General features: G+C 36.0%; 2 protein-coding genes across 6 annotated transcripts in view; one reads left to right on the top strand and one right to left on the bottom strand.

The window, feature by feature from the left end:
* The window catches only part of FGF2 (fibroblast growth factor 2), a 66,198-nt gene extending 46,014 nt beyond the window's left edge, over positions 1 to 20,184 (top strand). The window contains 2 exon segments of the mRNA XM_039241607.1: positions 8,164 to 8,267; positions 19,670 to 20,184. Coding sequence (XP_039097538.1) covers positions 8,164 to 8,267; positions 19,670 to 19,855 — 290 coding nt within the window. The 3' untranslated portion in view covers positions 19,856 to 20,184.
* Positions 20,185 to 20,253: 69 nt separating this feature from the next.
* Positions 20,254 to 27,363, bottom strand: part of NUDT6 (nudix hydrolase 6) — a 48,243-nt gene continuing 41,133 nt past the window's right edge. For all 5 annotated transcript variants that reach the window (XM_039241614.1, XM_039241618.1, XM_039241617.1 and 2 more), the window contains 2 exons: positions 24,647 to 24,701; positions 20,254 to 20,675 (listed from right to left, as the gene is read on the bottom strand). In XM_039241614.1, the coding sequence (XP_039097545.1) occupies positions 20,278 to 20,675; positions 24,647 to 24,701 (453 nt within the window). In that variant the 3' untranslated portion in view covers positions 20,254 to 20,277. The remainder of the gene's footprint in view (positions 20,676 to 24,646; positions 24,702 to 27,363) is intronic.

Below are 27,363 nucleotides of genomic sequence, written 5' to 3'. Positions count from 1 at the left end.
AAAATTTAAGTTCTATGCAAAAATAGAAGGACCAGTATAATGAACTCAGCTTCAGCAGTTATCATCACATGACTGATGGTTTCATCTGTGCCTCCACTAGCTCTTTTTCTCTTCCCTGGTACTGCATTGTTTTGAAGAATATAGTAGATGACATATCATTTCATCAGATAATTTAGAAAATGATTATGTAGGGGCGCCTGGGTGGCTCAGTCTTGGTTAAGCATCTGACCCTTGATTTCAGTTCAGGTGATGAGCTCATGGTTCGTGAGTTTGAACCCTGCATCTGGCTCTGCACTGACAGCACAGAGCCTGCTTGCGATTCTCTCTTCCTTTCTACCACTTCTCTGCTCATTCTTTCTCTTTCTCTCAAAATAAATAAACTTAAAAAGTTTTAAAAAATGATTATGTAAATCATTAAATAAGTGATAGGTATGTATTAGTACATATTAGGACATAAATGATTAATATGTATCTCTATAAGATGAGGCCTTAAAAAATAGTAACAGTTCATTCTCATGCCTAAAAATTAAAAAATTCCCTTAGAAGCAGAAAATATCCAGTTTTAAAATTTCCCCTATGGTCTTTATTTTTTTTACAAAAATTTAAACAATGTCTGCTTTAATCAGTATTCTAACAAGGTCTAGACATTGCTTTTATTAATATGTCTCTTAGGTTTCTTTTAATTGAGAAATGTCCACTCCCTCTTGGAACTCATAAATGTGATCATTTTCATAGTCATGTTTAACATGGTACACACTTTATTATAGATTATTTTAAAACTCTGACAACGCTAACATTGTTATGTTCTTATAATAGGAACATATGCTCAACCAAGAAAAAATATCAAAAGGTATACGAAAATAAAATATTATTTATTTTAACTAACTCTGGGAGTTAGTCTGCGACTCTGTGTGTATTCAAGTGTATAATTTTTTTACATAGTAAATATTCCCTCTGCTATTACTTTGGGCTTAATTTGAGATTAGAAATCTTTTTGTAGTTTTTAATGTTAGAAACAATCTAATCGTTACCAGAGGGGAGGGAGTTAGAGGGATAAGTGAAATAGGTGATGGGGATAAAGGTGTGTACTACTCATGATGAGCATAGGGTGGTATATGGAAGTGTTGAATCACTATATTATATACCTGAAATTACTATAAAACTGCATTAACTAACTGGAATAAAAATAAAAATATATGTAAAATAAAATAATAATATTGGCAAAATCATTTTGTAGTTCTTGGGGTCGAAGTTTAGATTTTCATAATGTTTTGCTTTTCTAGTATCAACACTTAAGCTATAGCTTTCCCTTTAAGCATGTTGAGTTTCCATTATTATTCAATTAGAAATGTTTTCTAATTTCCCTTGTAGTTTATCTGTGTTTTTTTTAAGGGATATATTGCTTAATCTCCAAATACTTGGGGATTTCCCAATAACTTATTGTTATAATTTCTAATATAATATTTTGTTTGATTTCAGTCCTTTTAAATGTATTGAGGCTTATTTTATGGCCAGTATGTAATTTATTGTTGGACATATTTCTTAAAAAGAATGCATATTCTGCTTGGGTGTACTGACTTTTAAGTGTCAGTTTGAGGGGCATATTTGCGTGTAAAACAGTGAAGTTGGATCTTCATACTGCACACAAAAAATTAACTCAAAATGGATCAAAACCTAAATGGATAAGATAAAACTAAACTTCTCAAGAGAAGAGTTTAGGTGTAAATCTCCATGCCCTTGGATTATGCAATGGTTTCTTAGGACAATAAAAGTACAGAAAATGAAAGAACAGAATAGATAAATTTGATTTCATGAAAATTAAAAATGTTCATGCTTCAAATGACAACATCAAGAAAGTGGAAATTCAACCCACATGATAGGAGAAAATATTTGCAAATCAGATATATGATTTGGGATTTTTGTGTAGAATATATAAAGAGTTATTTCAACTCACTGATAAAAATATAAATAACCTAATTAAAAATGAGCCTGTCTGAACAGACATTTCTTTAGAGGAGATATGCAAATAGCCAATGAATACCTGAAAAGATGCCTAATATCATTACCCATGAGAAAAATTAATATCATAACTATGAGATAACACTTCATACCCAGCCTGGATGGCTATAATAAAAATAAGAACAGAAACAGAAAAAAACAAAACAAAAGAGACAAAAAAACAACATAGAATGTAACAAATGTAGTCTGGATGTGGAGAAATTGGAACCCTCAATTTATAGTGGGAATGTAAAAAGGTTGCTTTGCAAATAGTCTGATAATTCCTAAATGATTCAACGTAGTCACCATATGATCCAGTAATTTGACTTCTCAGTGTATATCCAGAAGGAATGAAAATAGGTCTATAAAATCTTGTTTGTGTAGCATGTTCGTAAGTTGTTCATAGCATAATTCATAGTAACCAAAAACTGGAAACAAACCAAATGTTCATCAATTGATGGATGGGTAAACCAAATGTGGTTCATCTATTCAATGGAATGTTATTTGGCAATAAAAAGGAATTAAGTACTGATAATGGCTACAACATGGATGAACCTTGATAACTTTGTACTAAGTGAGAGAAGTCAGTCCTAAAATACCACATCCTGTATGACTCCATTGGTATGAGATATCCAGAATAGGCAAATCTATAGCAACAGGAAATAGATCTGGGGCTGAGGATAGTGGTACTGGGGACATGGTAATTGAAGTAATAAAGGGTATGGGATGATGAAAAGGTTCTAAAATTGATTGTAGTGATGATTACACAACTCTTTGACTATACTAAGACCATTGAATTATATGTGCACTTTAAATGAATTGTATCGTCTGAATTATTACAGGTTGTTAAAAAACAAAGGAACCAGAAGCATCCAATTGTTTAGGACAAAAGCCCTTGACATTACTTAATATCCTGGTGATTTTGGAAAAAGAACGTGTTAGCTGGAGTTAATTGATTTGAACAATTGAAGTTCACTAGGCAAATAAGCATAGGATAGCTTACCGTGCTGGCAGTTTTTTTTTTTTTTTTAAAGCCTAGTTTTCAAATAACTATGATTTTAATAGGAGAATAAAGTCTCAGGTAAATGAAAGGTGCCTGATCTAAAAAAAATTTTTAAAAAGTCAGGTCAAGTTGGTAGATAATGTTACTTATGTATTCCATATTCTTATTGATTTGTTCATTTGTCAATTTTTACTTCAGATATTTTAGGATTCTGTTATTTGGTGCTACACATTTAAGATTATTATGTCGTCTTGATGTATCTGACCCTCTTATCATCAAGCGGTAACCTTGTTCATGTCTTTATACTACTTGCTTTGAAGTTCACATTATCAGATATTAATATGGCCATACCAGTGTTCTTATACTTAGGGTGTGCATTTTATTTTTTTTCCCCACATTTTTACTTTCAACTCCTGTGTCTTTGTATTTAATGTGCTTTTCTTGTAAACATCACAGATGAGCTTTGCTTTTTTATCTTGACAATTTTTTTCTTTAAATGTAGATACTCATTTGCTTTTAGCGTAATTATTGATATGTTTGGGTTTAATCTGCCATCTTGGAATTTGTTTTCTAATTTTCCGCATCTGTTCTTTGTCCTTCTGGTTCTCATTTCCTTTTTTCTTTTGGGTGAATTGAGTAGATTTTTTGTATTCTAGTTTGCCTTGTAGCCAGCTGCCAACTGTTTGGATATGTCAAGGGTTATCCTTACTCTTGAACTCAACCCCTGGCTTTCCTTGTCTTGGAAGAGCTCTTTTGATCCCACTTTGCATTTGGTGATGGGTCAGTGCCCATCAGAGGGATCTTATTCAGCTGTGTCCTGCTCCCAGCCTTCATTGGCCTGCTACTTTGCACTCAGTAAAGGCCTGAGGTACTTCAGGAAGATTTCTTAGCCCTTCTGTTCTGTCCCATCCTTTAATATGTGATGGTTGTCCACTAGGTGCAAGCTCTGTGAGAGAGAACTGGCAGGTGGGTATGGAGTTGTTCTTTGATTAGAGCTCCTCAGAATTCTAAGGTCACATTACAACTATTAAGAGTTAGTAAAATTTCATACTTCCCTTTTATGCAGGTTTATTCTTTCCTCTGTCAGAGATAAAAGCAGTTACCTGCTTTTTTTGAGAAGGGATCATTTGTATGTGGAATTTAGTTCTTCTGGGTTACTTTGCATCTCAATTTTAATGGGTTTTTAAAGAAAATTTATGATTTTTATGGCTTATATAGCTTGTCATTTCAGTCTGTAGTTGTTTTTTAAAGTGTATATAATTATCTGCCAGTGGAAACATTTTTTTGAGCATCTACAATTAATGTTTAATTTTTAGTGACTTATTGTGTGATAATTGCCTAGTGTCTTAATGAATCAATGAATGATGTTACTTTGGGCCACTGGTATTGGCCACACATTACTATCCATAATCTCCTTTATGACCATTAACACGAACTTAATGATGGTAGGCTAGAGCTAGGCTACACTTTATTGATGAAGCACCAGAAGAAAGCATAGTAATTATGCAATCTTGCCTCATAAGCATTTATGCAACCTTCTGAGCTAAAAAGAGAAATAGATGTATTCATAATTAATATGGCTTATCTAGATCACTTTAGAGTTGTGTATAAGGATTTTGCTCATAACCATTAAGATAATTTTGGTTATATTTGTTAAAAATAAAGCTTATTTTCTACATTTCCCTTTAATGTGAAAAAGACTTTATGCGCTTCTTTGTTTAGTTTTCATGTTTTGATTATATCCATTTTGCCTTGTATTATCTTGTAAGATTCTGCAGAACAATTTTGGCAACTGCAGATTTACCTAATGCTGTGCTGTCTAGAGTCTAGGAGTGACTGATACAGAGAGGAGAAGCACACGTTAAATGTTTAACAGATTAAAAAAAATAAACTAGTGCAAATAGATTAATAAACTCCCATGCTTCTAATAACTATTGACATAGGTTAATCAATCTTGTTTTGTTTATCCTGCCCACATTAGGGTTGTCTGGGTGGCTTAGTTGGTTAAGCGTCTCGCTCGACTTCGGCTCAGGTGGTGATCCTAGAGTCGTGGGATTGAGCCCTGCATCAGACTCCATGCTGAGCATGGAACCTACTTGAGATCTCTCCTCCCCTCCCCTCCCCTCCCCTCCTCTCCTTCTTTTCTTATGTTTATTTATTTTCAAGAGAAAGAGAGAGACAGCCATGAGTAAGGGAGTGGTAGAGAGAAAGGGAAACACAGAATCTGAAGCCCCTCGTTGGGCTCTGCGCTGACAGCTCAGGGTCTGGAGCTTGCTTTGGATTCTGTGTCCCCTCCCCTCCCCTCCCCTCCCCTCCCCTCTTCTCTCTGTCTCTGTCTCTGTCTCTCATTCATACACACGCTCTCCCTCTCTAAAAAATAGATATTTATTAAAAACAACAAAAAATAAAAATATCCTGCCCACTTTATAAAAAAATTGATTGGCTGCTAGAATGTTGTTTTTGATTGCTAAAATGTTTTGAAGCTAATCCCAGATGTTATGTCATGTTTTACCTGTATGTTGCTCTGCTTGATAGAGAAAATTTTAAAACGTAATTACTATGACATATCTAACAAAGTAAATAATTCCAAAATCTTTTAAGCATTGTTTTTTTAATGCCATGTTTCCCTAGCTACCTGGAAATGCCTGTAAAAATTAACTTACTTACTTTGTAATGTTCCCTAAATAATAATATCTGATTTCTAAATGTTTGAATATTTACAGCTTTTTTCTATTGTTCTCAAGAATGTTCTAGATATGTTGAATGTAAAAATTCATTTTGATACGAGGTAAATTTTATATAAACAATGTACACCTGATCCTCTAATGGTGATTTATAACGCAGGTTATAAGAAGCAAAGGTGTGAGAAGTCTGTTAATAGAGTTAATTTGGTTTAACTAAGAATTTCCTTTAAAAAATTTTTAATGTTTTTATTTATTTTTGAGAGAGCGAGAGCGAGAGCAAGCAGGGGTGGGTCAGAGAGAAAAGGGACACGAATCTGAAGACAGGCTTCAGGCTCTGAGCTGTCAGCACAGAGCCTGAGCCTGCCTGATGCAGGGCTCGAACCCACGAACCATGAGATCATGACCTGAGCCAAAGCCGGACCCTTAACCGACTGAGCCACCCAGGCACCCCTAACTAAGAATTTCCTAAACTTATTTAGCCCCAGAACCTGTTTTTTATATGTAACTTCTGTTCGCCAAAATACGTTTTGGAGAATACTGTTCTAGGCAGGAGAATGCTCCCTCTGAATAGCAAAACAGGTGTTAACTTAGTTTTTATTTGAATTAGATAATTTATTCTTGTGGCATAATCATGTAATATCTATTTCTTAATCCTACTACAATCTGTTTAATATTGATAATGCAGTATAACAGGTCATCCTCGTCAGGATCTAAAATCTTTAAACACATTGTAAAAGCAAATTAAGGGGTGCGTTGGTGGCTCAGTTGGTTGGGTGTCTGACTTCAGCTCAGGTCATGATCTTGTAGTTCGTGAGTTTGAGCCCGGCATCGAGGTCTGTGCTGACAGCTCAGAGCCTGGAGCCTGTTTCAGATTCTGTCTTCCTCTCTCTCTGCCGCTCCCCTGCTCGCACTCTGTCTCTCAAAAACAAATGAGCATTAAAAAATAAAATTATTAAAACAAGCAAATTAAGTATGAGCATTTTGTTTTTCCACTAGATAGATATTTGCAAACTAAAATAGCTATACATCACAATCCCTCTGTCAAGAAAGATAAATTTCATTGGTATTGTATTAAAGGGGAAGCTCGGGGGTGCCTGGGTGGCTCAGTCAGTTAAGTATCCTACTCTTGGTTTCGGCTCAGGTCATGATCTCACAGTTTTGTGCTGTTTGAACTCTACATTGGGCTCTGTGCTAACAGTGTGGAGCCTGCATGGAATTCTCATTCCTTCTCTCCCCTGTCTTTTCCTCCCTCTCTGCCCCTTGTCTACTCACATTGTCTCTCTCTCTCTCTCAAAAATAATTTTTTTAAAAGGAGGGAAGCTAGAAGTAAAATGTGTAGAAAAAAACCAGATGAACACAGGGGAAGGAAAAAAAAAAGAGAGGGAAGTAAACTCTAAGAAAGTCTTAGTAAACTGAGGGTTCATGTGGGTGGGGGAATGGTCTAGATTGGTGATGGGCATTAAGGAGGGCACTTGTGATGAGCACTGGGTGTTACATGGATGTGATGAATCACTAATTCTACTCCTGAAACTAATATTACACTATATGTTAGCTAACTAGAATTTAAATAAAAATTTGAAACAAAAAAGAACTCCAGGAAAAACAAACCAAACGATGATAGTAATTTTATTTTATTTGTGAAGAATTGGTTAAAAATAACTTTTAAAAATGTTAAACTTAAGGGGCACCTGTGTGGCTCAAATGGCAAAGCAACTGACTTGGGCTCAGGTCATGATGTTGAAGTTTTGTGAGTTCTGGCTCTCTTGCTGTCGACACAGAGCCCACTTGGGATCCTTTGCCCTCCTCTCTCTCTCGCTGCTCCTCTTGAACTCGCATGCACATGTGCTCTCTCTCTCCCAAAAATTAACATTAAAAAAATATAAATCTTAGGCAGTAGTATGGGAATTCTCAAGTGGTTTACATTTTTATGTACTTTTAAAATATGTTCAGGGCGCCCGGGTGGCTCAGTCGGTTGAGCGTCCAGCTTTGGCCCAGGTCCTAATCTCACGGTTTCAAGCCCCACGTTGGTCTCTGTGCTGACAGCTCAGAGCCTGAAACCTGTCTTCGGATTCTGTGTCTCCCTCTCTCTCTGACTCTCCCCTGCTCATGCCGTCTATCTCTCTCAAAAATAAATAAAACCTTAAAAAAATTAACATATGTTCACTTTTTAAAAATATGCAAGCAGTTAACAGGGTCAAGTGGAGACTAATTACACATCAAAGGAAAACATTTCCCCTTCCCACCACTCTTCTCTGTTCACTGACACTAGAGTGAGAAGGGAATCTGGAAGCACTCATGCTCTAGAGCATCTGCATCTCATCCTGGTATGATCTAATGGACACCTGTCCCCTGTCCCTCCGCCTTGCCAATTCTCCAGAGTGGATTAGCTGGTTGCTCTTGTCTTTATATTGCATAAGTGTGTAGATGGCTGTTTTTTCTGTGATGCTACAAAGGTAATTTTCCCCCCATTACTTCCAGTCAAATTGCAACTTCAAGCAGAAGAGAGAGGGGTTGTGTCTATCAAAGGAGTCTGTGCAAACCGCTATCTTGCCATGAAGGAAGATGGAAGATTACTGGCTTCTGTAAGTAATGTTCTCTGTTTTTTCTTTTCTTCATTATTAGCTTTTGTTGCTGTTAATTACTAGTATTGGCATTTATTCTTTATTAAGGATTTTGCAAGTATTTAAAAAATCATATTCACCTTATAAAATAGAGTATTTTATTTCACAGATACAAAAACTGAAGTTCTGAGGGAGTAATAAAGCAACCACGGAAACACAGCCGATAGGAAGTAGAGCCTAGATGGCACTTGAGGCAGTCTTGACTCTAGAGCATGAGCTCTAATTCACTGCATTTTACTGCCTTCTCTGCAAAGCTATTAAGCTACAGCTGTGAAAAAAAATTCTTATATTGTGCAGTTGTTTGAAGATTAGTGGGATGGACATATACAATTTTGAGTATCAGTCTTTAAGTTTCTTTTTTCAGAGTTCACATATAAATGCTTACCATATAGAATACTTGCTGAGAATGTAGACACTTAACCTAGATACTCGCTCTGCCATGTATTAGCTGTGTGTTCTTGAGCAAATCATTCTGAGTTTCCTTACCTGTAAAATAGAGACAGCAGTGATTCTATCTTATAGAGCTTTTGTGAGGACTAAATTAGATAATTTCTATCCAATGCCCAAATCTAGGTCATGCATAAGAGATCCTCACAATTTTTACTTCCTCTTCATCTTATTTATATATAAGCTCATTCAGGACAAGGACTTAACCTTTTTTTTTTTTTTTTTTTTTAACTTATTCTCACAGCTAGTTAGGAGTCCTAGCTCCTGACTAGTATTCTTTTCACTAATGCAGGCTCCCTGTCAACTCCACCATTGTCATTAGAACCAGGATTACATGTCTGTTGAGCAGACATGGTGTGTGGGGAATAGTGCACAGAAATAAAGCAGTATAAAATATATAGACCCAACTTCTGTCTCATTGGGGGAATAGATGGGACACATACCTGAAAGTGTGTGTGTGTGTGTGTGTGTGTGCGCACAAACCATAGTCATCATACCAGTACCAGTAGCCAGTTACAATCGCCTTAACTTCCCCACAGAATGGATCTAATAATACTGAGTGGTTGTGATGGTTTAAGCCATACAGATAGTTTTTGAAAGTTTTTCTGAGTGAAGATCTTTGGATTTCTCAAGGACCAAAACAGACATACAGAGAAAAAGAATGTTTCAGTCATCTGATCGATCATCTGACAAAGATATACTTATGTTGATATGTTAACAATGTATGCGATTTTTTTGCAGGATAAATAACAAGTCTGGGTATATAATGGCATGCACTCTCTTTGGTAGTTGAATAAACTTTAGAATTCTCTTTAAGAATAGCCAATATTTATTGAGTGTACAATGTGCCAGAGAGAATAGCCAATATTTATTGAGTGTACAATGTGCCAGATGCTATGCTAGGCATCAGAGTTATAAAGTTGAATACAAAGTGGTCTGTGATCTTAATGAATCATAATTCTGGGGAGACAGAAATGTAAATAAGTATTTGTAATGTGTAAGGGTTTTGATGTGTTCCTTGTATATCTTGTATAAATGCATAATAATATTGGAAAGAAGTATTATGACATAGGAAGTAATATAGGAAAAGGAAGTGCTTAAATTTGTCTAGATTGGGGAGGATGACATATAAATGGGATTTTAGATGATGTAGAGGAAGGAATTCATCATGCAGTCATGAGGCAGAGGAGTGGAGATGAGGGCATAGGCACTTCCAGGGCACTGCACATGCACAGGTTCAGAAAGCTTAGGAAGTGTTTCTCTAGCATTGTAAGTAATTCACTACTGCTGAAGTGTAAAGTGCAAAGGAAATGTAAAGTGGAAGGGAGAAAGAGAGAAGGCTGGAGAGGTGGATAGACTGTCTGCTGAAGTGCCTTAAACACCATGTGTTGCAAGCAGTGGAAAGCCACTTTATGAACTTGCACTTGCCATAGGCATAAGTCTTTCTACTCTTCTTCTCCCTGGCTCCATTTCAGAGTATTGAAATGGCACATCCCTGAATTCTGCATTTTCCCCCGTGGGTGATTCTTGCAGTGAATTGCAAAACATTCTCATTTTGTCACAGAAAGAAGAGTACTCTGGACACATAAAATATTTTGGTTCTTAAGAGTTGTGTTATATTGATTGCTACCATTGAGAGTATGAAAAAGACTAAGTTATGTACTATTTTTTTTAAATAATACTTTCACATATTAATGGCATGAATAGTTTCAGGCTTAGGATTTCTCATTGTTTGAAAACATTTCTTAAGGGTGTGCCCCACCTCTCTCTTTGGAGGTAGAAAATGCAATAGTTTAAACAATAACTATATTTAACTGGCAAAGCCTATATTTAGAGGCTGAAATTAAGTAATTCTTTAATACAGGACAGTTTCTTATGCCACTCCATAGCAGGATAAATTTTGTTCCCATGAACAACAGAAGTTCAGAACAAATAATAGGATTTATGATTTAAGTCCCCAAACAACATCAGTGTTAGCACTGGTATAAAAAATTTGCCTGATCTTTATCTGCTAGAAAATTGCATATTGATATCTATATAATGCTATAGGTTATGATATCCTTAACAAGATATCTCAGTATGAGAAATGTGTATAACTTGTGTTGATCCTTACTAGTGAAATATGAAAAAATCATATTCTCTAAGGATATACATTTAATAACTGCAAACGTAAAATGCCTATTTTTCTTTTTTTTTTTAACCTTTGGAATAACTTTCTTAGTTGAGGAGCCTTAATAATGAAATGAGACCTCCATGCATAGCAAAGTAGGGAAAATAGATTTCGGAGGGCTCAGTTATTAGATTGACAATATACACTGGTTAAATTTGTTAGAAAAATACAGTAATTGAAGAATGTATATGATTTTTAGAGATAAAATACTAGATTAAATGCAAAGGTTACTACCTAATGAGAATTAACTGCTTTTACAAACCAATCTCATAAAATTTTATACAACTTCTATGTATATGACAAAATTAAGGTCCAATTTGCTTTTAACTTTTCACAATTTGTGTTTTATTTTGTTCTGAAATAATCAACATTGATACTTACATCATGTCTGTTTTTAATTCTCAGAAGTGGTGTAAGCAAAGCATTTTTGGATTCATGTTGAGCAAACTCCCTCATAAGCCAAAACTGAAAAATCAAAGTACTGTAAAAGAATAAACAATCCAAAAAACAGAGCATGGGGAAATGACCATAAAGTTCAAATCTAACATTTAGCAGTGGACCAGATTAGTGTGACTGATCAATGCATAATGGGAAAAGGTGGAGTTGAGGAGATACTACCCTACTTATTTCTTTTCTCATTGTATATCAAGACTTAAAAATGGTTTAAAAGACTTTAAAGGCTTAAAGATTGTTAAAGATTGGGAAGGATCTTTATTTTTTCAATGCTTATTTGTTTATTTTGAGAGAGAGAGAGAGAGAGGGAGACAGAGAGAGAGGAAGGGAGGGAGAGAGACTGAGGAGGGGTGGGGTGGAGAGAGAAGGAGAGAAAATCCCAAGCAGATTTTGCACTGTCAGCACAGAGCCTAACAGAGGGCTTGATCTCATGAACCGTGAGATCATGACCTGAGCTGAAATCAAGAGTCAGGTGCTTAGCTTAGCTAACTGAGCCACCCAGGCATCTCTAAGATTGGGAAGGATCTTAAAGATCGTCTAATACAGTCTTATTTTACAGATGAAGAAAGTAAGGCTTGGAGAAGTTATGGAACTTCCTCATAAATGTGAGTTAGTTAGGAATTAAGGCAAGACTGGAATCCAGGTTGCCTGGCCCACCAAAAGACCCTCACAGATGTTGTTAGGATAGTCAAATTCTTGGAAAGGACCGTCTGATTTAGTTTTCCCAGGGCCTAAATAGTCCATACAGTTAGATGATCTTGATATATTTCAATTCTTAGTCTGAATTTCTTTGGTCTTAGCTCTCCAGTTTTAGTCTTAGTTTCAGATTTTGCAGTATCATTGTATTTTTACTGGAGGCTGTCTAAAACAAGTTCATTTACTCATTAAGTAAATATTTATTTAATATACATCCAAGTTAGTTAGCATATAGTACAATGATTTCAATAGATTCCAGTGATTCATCCCCTATGTATAACACCCAGTGCTCATCCCAAGTGTCTTCCTAAATGCCCCTTACCCATTCAGCCCATTCCCCCTTCAGCAACCAATCCTGTTTGTTCTCTGTATTTAAGAGTCTCTTATGTTTTGTCCCCCTCCCTGTTTTTATGTTAGTTTTGCTTCCCTTTCCTTATGTTCATCTTCCTTATGTTTTGTATCTTAAATTCCTCATATGAGTGAAGTCACAGGATATTTGTCTTTCTCTAATTTTGCTTAGCATGATACCCTCTAGTTCTACCCATGTAGTTGCAAATGGCAAGATTTCATTCTTTTTGATTGCTATAAGTAAATATTTATTGATCATTTAAGTGCCAGGCACTAGTATAGCAATAGCACTAAAAGTGAAAATCCTCCCCTACATGGCATTTATAGTCTGGTGAAATAAAGTAGAACTGTATATATAAATAAATGATCTGTATTTGGGTATGGTGGAGCACAAAGATGAATGAGATGCTTATATTTTACATAAAGTAACAAGAGTTACTAAATTCAGTTACTTGAGAAATTCTTTGGTGGTGGTACTTGTAGCCCTAGGGTTAGGTTCTGTAAAAAATAAACTTTGATTTTAGAATAGGTTTACAGAAAAGTTGTGAAGATTATATAGTTTCTATATATTACACACCATTTCTCCTACTATCAGTATCTTTCATTAGTATTACAGTTGTCACAACTAATGAAATAATATTGATACATCATTATAAGCTAAAGTCCATACTTAGAATTTCTTTAGTTTTTATCTAATGTCCTTTTTCTGTTCCAGGATCCCATTCAGGAAACTACATTTAGTCATGTGTCCTTAGTCTCCTCTAGACTATATTCCTTAGACTTTCCTTTTTTAAATTATTTTGATAGTTTTGGTTAGATATTTCTTAGAATGTCCTTCAACCTAGGTTTGTCCGTTTTTCTCATGGGTAGACAGGTAATGAGCGTTGGGTAGAAAGATCATAGGTAAAGTGCTGTTTTCATCACCTCATAGAAGGAAACATGCTATCCACATGAATTATCACTAATGATGTTAATCTTGATCATTTGGCTGAGGTAATGTTTGTCTTTACTATAAAGTTATTGTCTTCCTCCCCTCCCCCCCCACACACAGTGTATTCTTTGGAAGTTACTCTACATAGTACACATTTAAGGGATGGGGGCTTATGCTCCATATCCTTGAAGGGGAAATATCTACATAAATTATTTGGAATTCTTTTGTGTAAGAAATAGGTCTATTCTCCATTTATTCAGTCATTTCATTTATATCAGTATATACTCATGGATATTTATTTCATACTTGGGTTATAATTCAGTATACTGTGTTATTTATTTTGTTCAAATTGTTTTTGCTTTGGCCATTGAGAGCCTTTCCAAAGTTGGCTTCTTTACTTCTTGACATAGCCCCATCAATGTTGGGTGTTTCTGAGCACTTCCTAAAGGCCTATAAGATGCGTCAGGTTCATCTTTTATATTCCCTACTACAGCCTAGAACAAGCCATTTCTCTAAGGAGCAAGCCTTCATTTCTTTTATTAGAAAATGGTATTAAAGACTAATACCTCGATGTTGGGTTTCCTTTTTGCTGCTGAAGTGTGTTTGCTTCTAGGCCCTCTAATCTGACAGAGCAATAAATATAGGCATATACTACCTTGGGTATATACACATCTATTTGTTAAATGTTCAGCAGTATAACATGAATCATTTTAGCCTCCCCCTCTTCTCTGCTACTTCCTTCTCTAACAGTGAGAAACTTGGTTCCTGCCATCTCCTAAGATCAGTTTTCAATATGTATAAATATCTCACATCACTTTACTTTCTTTTTGAAATTTCATAGTAAATTAAATATCTAGATAGAAAACATTTAAGATGTTAAATGTGCTTTTCCAAACTCTTTGGTTCTTCCTTATTCAGATAGGGGTCAAATTCTCAGAACCATTTTTTTTTTTAATTTTATTTTTTTTTTTATTTCTAGGAGAGAGAGACAGCGTGAGCAGGGGAGGGTCAGAGAGAGAGGGAGTCACAGACTGAAACAGGCTCCAGGCTCCGAGCTGGCAGTCAGCACAGACCCCGACCCGGGGCTCGAACCCACAAACCGTGAGATCATGACCTAAGCAAAAGTCGGAAAGTCGGACGCTTAACCGACTAAGCCACCCAGGCGCCCCTCAGAACCATTTTTAAAATCATTTGGGTTCCTTGTATAAGACCGTGAGCTAAGCTGGTTCACATGGACAGCGTTCAGGGAAGTCTTGCGGTGTACCCTGCCACTACCACCTGACAGATTTATATTACTCTCATACATGTACATCTACATTCCTTTTTAAGATTCCATACCTCTTAGAATTGAGAACAGCTTATTGGAATTATTGTAACTTAACACATTTTCTAGCATAAATTAGTACTTTTGAACTGCCAATTCTGTGACTGTTAGCATTAGCAAGAGGGGAGAAAAGTTAAGTGATGCATCTCTTCTACAGTATATGGTCAATACTCATTATCTTCATTAGAATGTCTAATATTCATCTCACACTATGTCCAAAACTGACTTCCTCATCTTCTCCCAGAAAACCTGTTCCCACTCAGCCCATCTTATTTCAGTTGATGGCAAGTCTGCATTCTAGAACATAAACCTCAGTGCCATCCTTGATTCTTCTGCTTGTTTCACATTGTACATCCATTTATTTTTTTTTCAGGAAAACCTATTGATTCTACTTTCAGAACATATCCAGATGCAGACAGCTTTTTCTCTTCTCTACTGCCATCACTGTGGTTTGAGTATCCACTGTCTGTCTAGGTTACTAAGCAAGCCTCTAACAGTATCTCTATAGCTGCCTTTGGCCCAGTACAGTTTTGGTAGCCAAAGTAATCCTGGAAAAATGTCAAATCATTCCACTTTCTGCTCAAAGTCCTACAGTGGCTATTTTCTCAGAGTAGGAACTAAAATATATACAATAGCCTACAACTCTCCTATCCCATTACCTCTCTGACCTCATTTCCTGTTCCTCTTCCCTTCAGACCTTCTGCTTCCTCCACTCTGGCCTCTCTGCTGCCCCTCACACATTCTAGGCATGGTCCTACTGTAGGGCCTTCTGTTTGGGATGCTCTTCTCTGAGAGCTGGATGGTTAACTCCTTAAAGTATTTGCTCAAATGTCAGTTTCTCAATGGTGCATTCTGTGACTATGCTAATACTGCAAACCTAATCTCTACTCTCCATTCCTAATCCCTCCTAACCTAAGCAGCTTTACATTTTTCTATAGGATTTATCATATTTTAACATATAATTTATTTAGTTATGCTTATTGCATGCCTCTCCAGCTAGAATTTGAGTGGCACAAAGGCACGAATCCTTGTTCAGTTTTGTTCACTGATGTATCCCAGTGGCTGGAAGAAAAACTGTGCATTAAATGAGTAAATGCATCATTTGAACTGTGTGTCTTCTATATCCCTGAATTATTGAATTAAAGAAAAATTTAGTTTTATGAAAAGGTATCAGATACATAGGTGGAGTGTCCACAATCTAAATTACAAAGAGCACCGAGTTTTAGATGAGTATAGGATAATTATGTCACAGGATTGTTGTGATCTTTAAATGATGCACATGGAAACAGTCAAAAGGCATGAATTACGGGTATATATATGCCAGCTCACCGGTGTACATAAAATAAGGCCTCAAATAGAGGGTATAAATTTTTTTTTTTAACAAATAGTTTATTGTCAAATTAGTTTCCACATAACACCCAGTGCTCATCCCTACAAGTGCCCTCCTCTATGCCCATCCCCCTCTCCCCCAACACCCATCAGTCTTCAGTTTGTTCCCAGCATTCAAGAGTCTCTCATGGTTTGCCTCTCTCCCTTTCCCCCACCTTTTCCCCCCTTCTTCTCCCCCTTATTCCTCAGTTATGTTCCTCCTAATCCTCCTATACGTGCAAACATATGATATTTGTCCTTCTCTGCCTGACTTATTTTGCTCAGCATAACACCCTCAAGGTCCATCCATGTTGCTACACATGGCCAGATTTCATGCTTTCTCATTGCCATGTAGTATTCCATCGTATAGATAAACCACATCTTCTTGATCCATTCATCTGTTGATGGACACTTAGGCTCTTTCCATGTTTTAGCTATTGTGGAGAGTGCTGCTATGAACATTGGGGTACATGTGCTCCTATGCCTCAGCATTTCTGTATCCCTTGGGTAAGTTCCTAGCAGTGCTATTGCTGGGTCATAGGGGAGTTCTACTGTTAGTTTCCTGAGGAACCTCCACACTGTTTTCCAGAGGGGCTGAGGTACAAATTGTTATAAGCCTTTAGAAACTACTTATCTGCTTCTTCTATGATGTCATTCCTCTGAAGACCCCCTTCTAAGTTTGAAAAGGTGAGCAATTAAACATTGAAAATAGGGAAAAAGCTCTGTAAATGTTTATAAATATTAGCAAAAATTACATTGCATTCATTTTTAACAAGGAATATTGAAATCACAACAAATGATGATGATTTGTGAACTTAGAATGGGAGGATTGACAACTGTATTTACGTTTGGCTGTTAAATGCCTGCTTGACTTGAGAGACTTGAATTCTGGCCCTATTACCCCTTTTGAAAAATGTAGTTTGTTTTCAGTGTGTAATAGCTTAGTAAATTTACATATCTGAACATTGAGCACAGAATCTAGTTTTCCTTTTCCTTCCCTCTCATTTGTTTTTGTAAAGGTACAAGTAAGTTCTCTACAGAAAACGCAAAACAAAACCAAAAATGTGGGTTCATGACGTATTATCTAATTAATCCCTGGTACTATTTCTTTTCTCTGAAGTACTAGTAACTGGTTGAGAAGACTGATATTATTGGCATGGTATGTATCCTATTAGGCCAGGCATTGTAGGGAGTGCCAGCTTAGCAAGTGGGGCATCCTGGAAGCTGACAGAACACGAGACAATCGGTGTCTAATATGATTACTGAATGAAGTGGTTCAGGTCTCTGTCTGGGGAATTAGCCTGTGAAGCTCAATGATGACTTTTTATGTTATCTTTACAATTACAATGACTTTTTAAAAAACATTAAAAAAAATTTTTAATGTTTTATTTATTTTTGAGAGAGACAAAGAGAGACTGCATGAGCAGGGGAGGGTCAGAGAGAGAGACAGAGATACAGAATTGGAAGACATGCTCCAGGCTCTCAGCTGTCAGCACAGAGCCCGACGCAGGGCTCAAACCCATGAACCGTGAGATCATGACTTGAGCTGAAGTCGGACGCTTAGCCAGCTGAGCCACTCAGGCGCCCCTACAATAACTTTTGATCTCCTTCTTTATTTCTGCTTGCTGCTACTTTTTTTTTTTTTTTAAATGTTAACATATTTATTTTGAGAGAGAGAGAAAATGCATGTGAGTGGGGAAGGGGCAGAGAGAGAGGGAGAGACAGAAAATCTTAAGCAGGTTCTACTCCCTCTGCGCAGAACCCACTGCAGGGCTCTATCTCACAAACTGTGAGATCATGACCTGAGCCGAAATCAAGAGTTAGATCCACTATTTGCTTCTACTCCTGATCCTAAACCTGGAAGAAGGAAAGAGGAAGGTTTTTATCGGTGGCACTGGAAAATGACAAAGTAATACAGGTTGACTTCAGTTAATACAAAAGACGTAATCAACTTCAAAGGAAGAGTGAAAGTACTGGCTACAGCATATCCATGTTATCCTAGGTATAACCTTTATGCCTAGGACAGTCCTGTGTATCACACAGCTCAGTCCTCGTGCCATGTGTGCTGCTCTGTAATGCTAGCTGTCACTTATCTTCATCAGAAAGACTTCAGTTGCTTTGTTAGTAATTTGTTGCAAAAAATGGGCAAGTCAGATAACTTTTCAAATTGGAAATACAAACTTAACAATGGTCAAAACATTAAGGCAAAGTAAATATCCAGTAAAACTGTTATTCCTAGAAGCAGAGTACAAGATCTAGTACCACACCCTTACTTTAGATGACGGAGACGCCTGTTACGTTTAGATCATTTTCATTTTGGTTATTATGCCAGCTCTTTTCATTGTTCTGCTTATTGATTTATGTTTTTCTCACAGCTTGTGCCACTGTTAGTTTATCTTAGAACTAAAGAATCTGGGAAAAGATTCAAGTCTTCTGACTGTGTGTTTCCTGAAGTTTCCTAGATTTGAGTATACAGCAATAAGCTGGGATCTGGTAGACTTATTAATACAAAACTACAGGCGTATGTCATATATCTATATGTACATGTTATATTTATATGTTGAAAAATGAATATGTATATATTTATATGGTCTTCTATATGAGCTTATAATTCATAATTATAAGAAGCGATTTTTTTTTAAAGTAAATCATTTGTTGAAACCCCCTCAAACACATAACCCCCGAGGTCAAGAAGTATCATCAGTTTACCCTGTGAAGTTGATTTTTGAACATTTACTTGAAATAATGTAGCAACCTATTGGACTCCATTACTTGGGAAAGTATTTCCAGGTCTAACTATTTGTAAAGCTAGCTATTCCCCTCCCACATAAAGAGTTCACTTGAAATAAAAAGAGAGAGTAGCTTCCCCTCCCATGAGAAAGACACTGCCAGAAATCAATATGGTCTGTTACTTATGCTTCACTATCTGTTAGTGTTTTGAGAATATTAATCATATATAATGTTCTAACACAATTTTTGGCATTATATACATTAGCTATTTGTACAATAAACTATTTTTTTGTGCCTTAACAAATGTCAGCTACTAGAAAAAAATTGCTATAATTTAAGGAATTGATAAAGAATTAACAAAAGCCTTCTTCTTTATGAAGGTTATCTCTGGGTTCCCCTTCCAGCAGTTTCAGGGGAACCTTGATACTAGTAAAAACAAGCCCTGATGGGTAACCAGCCTCTGGACTGGGAGGAGTATGGATGCACCATTCATACCTAACCACAGCTTTGGATTTCACTAAGTGAAGTGTGCTCTTTGTTACCAGGCATATCCCCCTTCATGAAAGCTGTGTTCAAGAGATGTTTCAAGTTGGAGGCAGTGTGGTTCCAACAGCATCTGTTGTGCTCTCGCTGCCTGACACCCGACCTGTCCCTAGTAGGGGCTGGAGAATGGTCCTTGAATTCCTCCTCTGAAGAGCTGTGCCTGAAAGCTCTCCTGCTGACCTCCCTCTGCAGAGCTAGATTCTGTCAGACTTTGGCCCGTCGAGTCTTGCGAACTAGTTTGATCTGCTAAAGCCAAGAGCACTGCTGCTGGTTGAATGAAATGGGCAGTGCAACTCTCATAAGTATTTCATGTGAAAACATAATAACAACTACTCATTCTCTTTATTTTTCAGAAATGTGTTACAGACGAGTGTTTCTTTTTTGAACGATTGGAATCTAATAACTACAATACTTATCGGTCAAGGAAATACTCCAGCTGGTATGTGGCACTGAAACGAACTGGGCAGTATAAACTTGGACCCAAAACAGGACCTGGGCAGAAAGCTATACTTTTTCTTCCAATGTCTGCTAAGAGCTGATCTTAATAGCAGCATCTGATCTCATCTCACATGAAGACATAGATTTTAGAAATTTGTGAAAGAAGAAAAAAATGCTCAGTTTGGATAAATGATCAGATAACCTTTTATCTAACAGTAAATATTTAACCATTGCCTTAGTAAAGAAAAGCATCCGAGATCCCTGGAAAAAGTATAGACTTCCACCTTTTATATAGCATTTGCCTTTATCCAGTGAAGCTTGTGTAGAGCAACAGTCTTTTTCATATATTTGCTTCATTTGAAAAGAGGCTTTTAAAAACAAGTTTTCCTCATGGAAATTATACACAGTAGAAAATTAGTCATATATTAGTTAACCCCAAATGTCCACTACTTCTTGTAATATGGAACGCATTATTCTACATATATAATTTACTTAAAAATTTTTAAAACACACAAATAAGGATTTAATCCATTCCTATCATAGTTCTATAATTGTCTGGCAGTTTCTTGTGATAGAGTTTATAGAACAAGCCTGTGTAAACTGCTGGAAGTTCTTCCACGGTGAAATCAATCTTGTCAAACCCTTCTCTGTACCCGTAGAGAAGCAGCCTAGCAACTCTGCTGGTGATGGGAGTTGCGTTTTCAGTCTTGACCAGGTCATGGAGATCCATCCACTCACACCTTAAGCATTCATGCTGGCAAAAATTTATGGTGAATGAATATGGCTTTAAGCGACAGATGATATACATATCTGACTTTCCAAAAGCTCCGGGATTGGTGTGCTGTTGCCGAATGCTCAGAAGGGACCTGAATTCTGATTTTACACCAGTCTCTTCAAAAACTTCTCGAACTGCTGTGTCTCCTATATAAAAGATGTACAAATCAGTAAAGATCACATTTTTAGAATTTTAATCATCAAAGTATTTTAGATAATATAACATTATCTAAAGGCTGAAAAGCAAAACTTCATCCTAAGGAAGTATTCAACATAAACTCCTTGCCTTCTGGACATCCTGAAATACCAAGGTATTTTCTTACCACTGTATAACTAAGAAGCTTTTGAGATACTGAATAGTTCTTTGGCTAGTTGTAGGCTTACCCACCTGTATATTTTTGAAGTCACATTTTTAATCTCTTCTTGCTCTTTCCCAAAAGTTGAAAACCTAGGTTCCTGCAGTTAATATTCCTACATATTTCTTCATTATTATCCTGTTCCTGCTCATCCATCAAAACTGTCTACTATATGTTTCAGTATTTAAAAAAAGTGATCCGTTCTTCCTTATAGAAGTCTGTAGAGCTGCAGAATGATTGAATGGAGCAGTGTTCAAAGCTTTCCTGGTGATCTTCGGTGGAACTGTCAAGCCACCGAAGCCATAGAACAGATCGATTTATAACCATTTTGTTATGCTCCCGTAGTTAACCTGTCATTGGAATTCCAGTATGGTCATCTGGGGCATTTCCTTTGTTTCTTGAGATTCCAAAGAACTTGGATTCATTCCTCCAGCACCAACAAGCTACAGTCACATTATCAAAGGTGTTCAAAAAACTTGCAATTTACAGAATTTTGTAATAATACAACTAGGATTTCACATTTTATAAGGCTGAGTTTTTCAATATTATGCAGATTTCTAGGGCAAAATTTTTATTGTGACTAACATTTTTGTGGTTGCTTTTTCTAAATCTCCAGATGAACCCCCTAAAAGGGCTTTCTCTAATTTTGTGATGCTCTGTCAGAGTCTCCCAAAGTGTTTCATGAAAAACCTTTTATAAAGCTGCCTTCTTTGCCCAGTTTCCTGGGAAGCTTCCTAATTTCACAACCGCCACAGATTTTTGCTCAAAGACCCTTCTATTTCCTTGTTTGCTATATTGAAAATTTTACTTGTCTTATCAGTACTACTGGTGAAGAATAGGTAAGGAAGAGGAAGTCCAGGAAAAATGTCTCAATTTCTGACTAAAGACTGTCTTAACAATTTCCTACATATGCTGTTTTTGTTTTTTTTTTTTTTTAAACCCTAAGAAACCGCTCTGGAAATATGCACAGGAAGAGCAAAAGGTCCTAAAATGAGACATTGGTCTGTTATTTTGATTTGCATGCTGACTTCTCCTTCCCTTGAGATTTGCCATAAATTAAACCTGGTTAGAAATTACTGTTTAAAACTAAAAACATAAAAGAATAATTTGTGTTAATAAAAGGAAAATCTAATAAGAAAAACAACTTTCAGCCTGGCATGCAATACATGTTTGTTACTAAATTTGTTAGAAGGTTGCACTAGTCTTAAATTTTACATGTCATTTGCTGATTTCACTTTATTGCTTAAATGCTTATTTTTTATTCCTTCAATGCTTTGAAAATTAACCACCAGGGTCCTGTTAAACTCTTAGTACCATTAATTAAGAGTCTGGCATTTTGTTTGGAGTCTAGCCTTTTTGTGCGTAACGGAAGCGCAGTACAGACTCATGAGTGAATCTACCCTACTCAGCAGACATTTTAGACAGTGGATTCAAATTCAACACTGCGTGAGTAGTTTGATCAGTTTAACTTTAATCAAGATTATTATTGACTAGACTAAACAATGAGTGGGTAGATAAGTGCTTTTTCAGCCAGGGTATGAGTGAGCTCATCCACCTCAAGATGGAAATCTTCACCCCAAGGCTTTCACCATGATTTTAAAAATTTTACCTAGATAAACTGCTTTATTCTGTTTTACCTTTATTTTGTACTGTAAGCTGAACTAACATTATTGTTTTATATGTGTCCTAGTGTTTTGTTTAGTTACAAGACAGTGAAATGGAGTTTTATTTCTATTTTGTAATATTTAACAATAGGATTAGGTTGGAAAAAAATTGGAAAAATGATGCAGAATGTGGGTTTTCCTGGTGTTTCCCTCTGATTCTGGTGCACTGATTAGCTCTGATCAGAACCTCACTACTTTACAGTCCTTTTCCTATGCAGGGGATCCTCTTCCTGTGACTGGTAATATTTTTTAGGAAGGCAACTTATCCATTTTTAACCTTGTAAATCCTTTTGTACTGTTAGGGTGTTACATTAAAGCCTGAGGATTGCATTCTATTTTGGAGATGCTCCCCCCCCCTTAATTTTTTAAGCACTATGGACAATAGTGCTTCATTTATCTAGTATTAACATAGAATTAAGGATTCCAAACAAATGTTTCTTACATACTTAATACAGGGTTTAAAGAAAGTAATTTTAATAATTGTTGGGTGATTTTGCTTCATACTTAAGAATATTGTATTAAAAGACAAATGCTCTGATATATAAGATATGGTCTTTTAGAACGCTATTGTCAGCTATCATTTCTAGCTGCTTTCAGGGTTTTATCAGTTCTAAGGCAAAGCTTTAATTTATAATATTCCTAGGCAATATGATGAATGCCAGTTGCTGCTTCTAATTCCACATGGTTGAGGCATATATATGTTGTTAAAAATAGGTGGGTTGTTGTGACAACGACAAAAATTTAAATTCAGGATTCACTACTTTAAAAAATTTTTAATCTGGACTTAAAAGTTCTGGAGTATACTTAAACCTAAAATTATGCATACATGGCTTGGAAATGTGTTCATTTGCATTTAAATAGAAGTACATTAAAAATTAAGGATCCATAAAAACTCAAAAAAGTCCATTCATTTAGGAAGGCAAGACTCAAAAGAAGAAACTAACAAACCTCCTGTGGCCTGATTTTTGCCCAATATGGACTGGGTGAAGATAGAAAATAAATTTAACTAGCTCACATACACTGTCGTAGATCACATTAGTATGAAATTAAGTAGCTGTTCCAAAGTAAATGGCCCTTTCAGCATATGCATTACAAAATCTTTTATTTCCAAAGAAGACCTAAACAATGGAATTTAAGCAGAAGGTCCCTTAAGTACCTAAAAACCCAAATCTGTTATGGATGTATTTCATTGTAGTAAATTTACTTCTGGTTTGTTGGGGGTTGGCTATATACTGTGTAAGGGGCATTTTACTCTGTAACATTAAAAAGAAATCAAATTTCAAGTATATAAATATTTTAAGATGTGTACAGATAATTTAGGAAGTTGCCTTTATATATAAATGTTGGTTAAATAGGGAATTGTGCATATGGAAGAAACAATCATGGAGAAATAATACTGGTATCAAATGAGTCCTCTACTGATTTATTATTATGATAGACTGCAACTGACTCAGTGGTTAAGGAATATGTAGGAAAACTTCATTTTTACCCTACTCTTTACTGTAACATCAGTAACATGTAAAGTTATTAGCTTATTTCACATTTCCCAGTTTTAAATATTGAGGTCAGGGAGTTGTTTTAGGGAACTCCCTCTCTCTTTTGAGACTTTCTTATATGAGAGTTTTGGCTTCCTGACTATTTAAATAGATAAAATTATTATAAAGGGGAGAATTAAGTCAGTAGTGCTCTGTAAGTGACTTTTAAATGAACATCAAAATAAGTATTTATAAAATTTGTATTTGTGTCTTCTTATAGTTTAATTACAGGAAAAATATTAGTCCTATCCAAAATAACCCTTAATGCTAAACTTTACCAATGTATATATATATAAAGCTTTTTATTTTCAAATAAGTTAATCTAGAAGCAATCCTAAACAGAACAGGAGGTATGCGCCTAATGGTATTTTTTATACTAATGGAATAAGTTGTAATATTACAAGTTTTGCTGCTAATTTTATATTAGCCCTAAAGTAACCTCTGAAATTTCTCAGAAAATTTATCATCTTATTTTCAGCTATAGAGCTAAAAAGTAAACACAAATTTCCTGAATTAAAAATTAAAATTAAAATAATTTAATTAAAAATATGTAGGGTACACACCAATATCTTCTCCAGGCTCTGACAGACCTCCTGGAAACTTCCACATATTTTTCAGCTGCAATATAAAGCAAGAAAGAAAATAAAGTTAACACAGCTTCAGTTACTAACCCACACATGGAGACGCCACAAAAATTGGTCAAGGGATTGAGAATTTATTTTTTAGCAAAATTACATGCAAATTTCTTTCATCTTCCTTCCTCACTCCTCCCTTTCTTTTTCCTGGGGGCACTGGTGACTTATGAAATCATTTCCTACCTTTTTCTCTAGGAAATAGAAATGGTTTTGTTTGGTTAATGTGATAAATTGTGTATGAATGAAACAGTAGAGGGAAATACCTACTGAATTTATGTAATTTTAAAAATTTTGCTGCTAGTTAACTATTAACAAATAGAGGAATCTTACAGATGCTGCTATAAATAAGTAGAAAGTACAATATAAATTTAATAACTAAAATATGCTATTTTTGATTTTCACATTTATTTTCTGTACTGTGTCTAATCAGATTTCTCTTGTCTGTGTGTTAATGATTTTATGTACAAATGTAATTGCTTTTCATGGGTAGTATGAATAAATCTGATTAAGTTTGTGCTGTTTTGTGTTGTGTATACCATTTCATTTTTTGGCTGGAAGGGCAAGCGGGAAGATCTGATCTTACAATGAGGATATATAGGGAAAAAGTTGACTACAAATAATTATGAAGTGGCATGGGACCATATTATGGCTGACATGATTATTTTTTCTGTTAGAATTGTTATATATATCCAACAACAGGGTAAAAATTGGGTGAATGATTAAAAAATTATGACCTACTCATAAAAGGTGCTAAAGATTGGAGCCAGTACACTTTATGCTGTTCATTCATAAAACAAGTTTATGGACCTTTTACTGGTGTGCTTTTTGACCCACTCATTTCCTGGATGAGTGCTTCATAAAGAATGTGTCATTTCCCAACTCTGCTATGTTGGAGACCAAGGGCATAGTTCCCAGATTTTCCACAGACTGTTGATTATGTGGGTACAGAATTCAGGCTTTCCACCCTTCCGTGTCTGGCTCAGACTTGAGATTAATTTATAAAGCATATTTTATTAATGTAAATACATCTCTGATATAGCTCTACATTAATACAGTCTTACAATATTCTGTTTTGAAATGGTTCCAGAAGCTACAGAAACCATGCAATTTTTTTCCTGATAGGATGTTAGATTTTACATCTAACATCATAAATGCTGTTTCTAACAAAAGAAATGTTACAATGGTAGGGCAGAAAATGCTTCCCCAAAATAATACAAGAACTTTTAAAATCTTTACCTAGACTTGACTATAAATAATTGGAGATTGTTGACTTTAAAACTTATTAGAAGGGGAAAATGTTAGATGTAAGGATTGAAAACAGCTTACACAAATTTGATTTTGATTATTTCATAAAACTTAGGTACAAAAAGATTATTATTGTGGTAGTTATGTGATCTTTTCTGGCACCACTTAGTTTTAAAGAGATTATCTGAAAAAAACTTTCTTGTCCCCTGCAAAAAGCTTGAACCTGCAGTTAGTTCAAGTGGTAGGTAGTAAGACCTAAGTTAAGTGGTTTATGAAACCTGTATCTATGACCAATGGAGAGATGAGTGTATCTTCTCACCTTTTAAAATACTGAAATTAAAATCTATTTTGAGTTTTTGTGTGTAGTGTTAAAAAGTGGTCCAAATTTATTGTTTCACATGTAGCTGTCATTTTCCCAGCACTATTTATTGAAGAGACTGTCTTTCCCCATTGTATATTCTTGCCTCCTTTATCATAAATTAATTGACCATATAATCGGGTAGATTAAAAAACAAATTAACTGGGCTTAGTAATATAAATAATAATGATAACAGCAACTTCCAGGGAAGATGGCAGAGTAGGAGGACCCTGAGCTCACCTTGTCCCCTGGATACACCTAGATAACACCTATATCAGTATATATAACCCAGAAAACAACCCCAAGACTGGCAGAACTGACTCTTCACAGCTAAATGTAGAGAACAGGCCACACAGAATAGAGTAGGGAGGGCAGAGACATGGTCTGGAGCATTTGGCTTTGAAAACCAGAGGAGCATAATTTTGAAAGTTCCTACAATCAGCAGGGCTTAACAAATGGAATGATCTAAAACTCAGCAGGCTGGGCTATGGAGAGCCTAAAGGGGAATATGAAACTGAGTCTCGCACTTAAAGGGATAGCACAACAGGAGCACCTGGGTGGCTCAGGTCATGATCTCACAGTTCATGGGTTCAAGCCCTGCATTGGGCTATGTGCTGACAGCTCAGAGTCTGGAGCCTGCTTCGGATTCTGTGTTTCCTTCTCTGTCCCTCCTCCCCTCCCACTCTGTCTTACTCTCTCTTAAAAATAAATGTTTAAAAAAAAAAAAAAAAAAAGACAGCACAACAAACAGCCTTGTGGAGATACAGCATAGAACAGTTTAAAGCCTGGGGTGTATGGGAGGGAGGTTTTATTTTTTTTACTAATCTGAGAGAGTGTGCGGGAGAGGCAGGGATCCTTGGGAGACTTCTCCAAGAGCTGGCAGGTGCCATTTTCCTCCCCTGCCTTCTAGCCTAAATACATGGACACCAGTGGGAACCAATGCAGGTCCAACACTCACTATCTAACTTGCTAACAGCATGACCTGTCCTCACATTCTCCTACAGACCTACCTCCTCCAATATACTGCTGGCCAGAGCCCATC

The sequence above is a fragment of the Hyaena hyaena genome, unplaced genomic scaffold (genome assembly GCF_003009895.1).
Source record: "Hyaena hyaena isolate Hyena2069 unplaced genomic scaffold, ASM300989v1 scaffold_198, whole genome shotgun sequence".
In the NCBI taxonomy this organism is placed as follows: Eukaryota; Metazoa; Chordata; class Mammalia; order Carnivora; family Hyaenidae; genus Hyaena; species Hyaena hyaena.
Note: the sequence above shows the minus strand (reverse complement) of the source record. Positions and strands in the feature narration are given on the sequence as shown.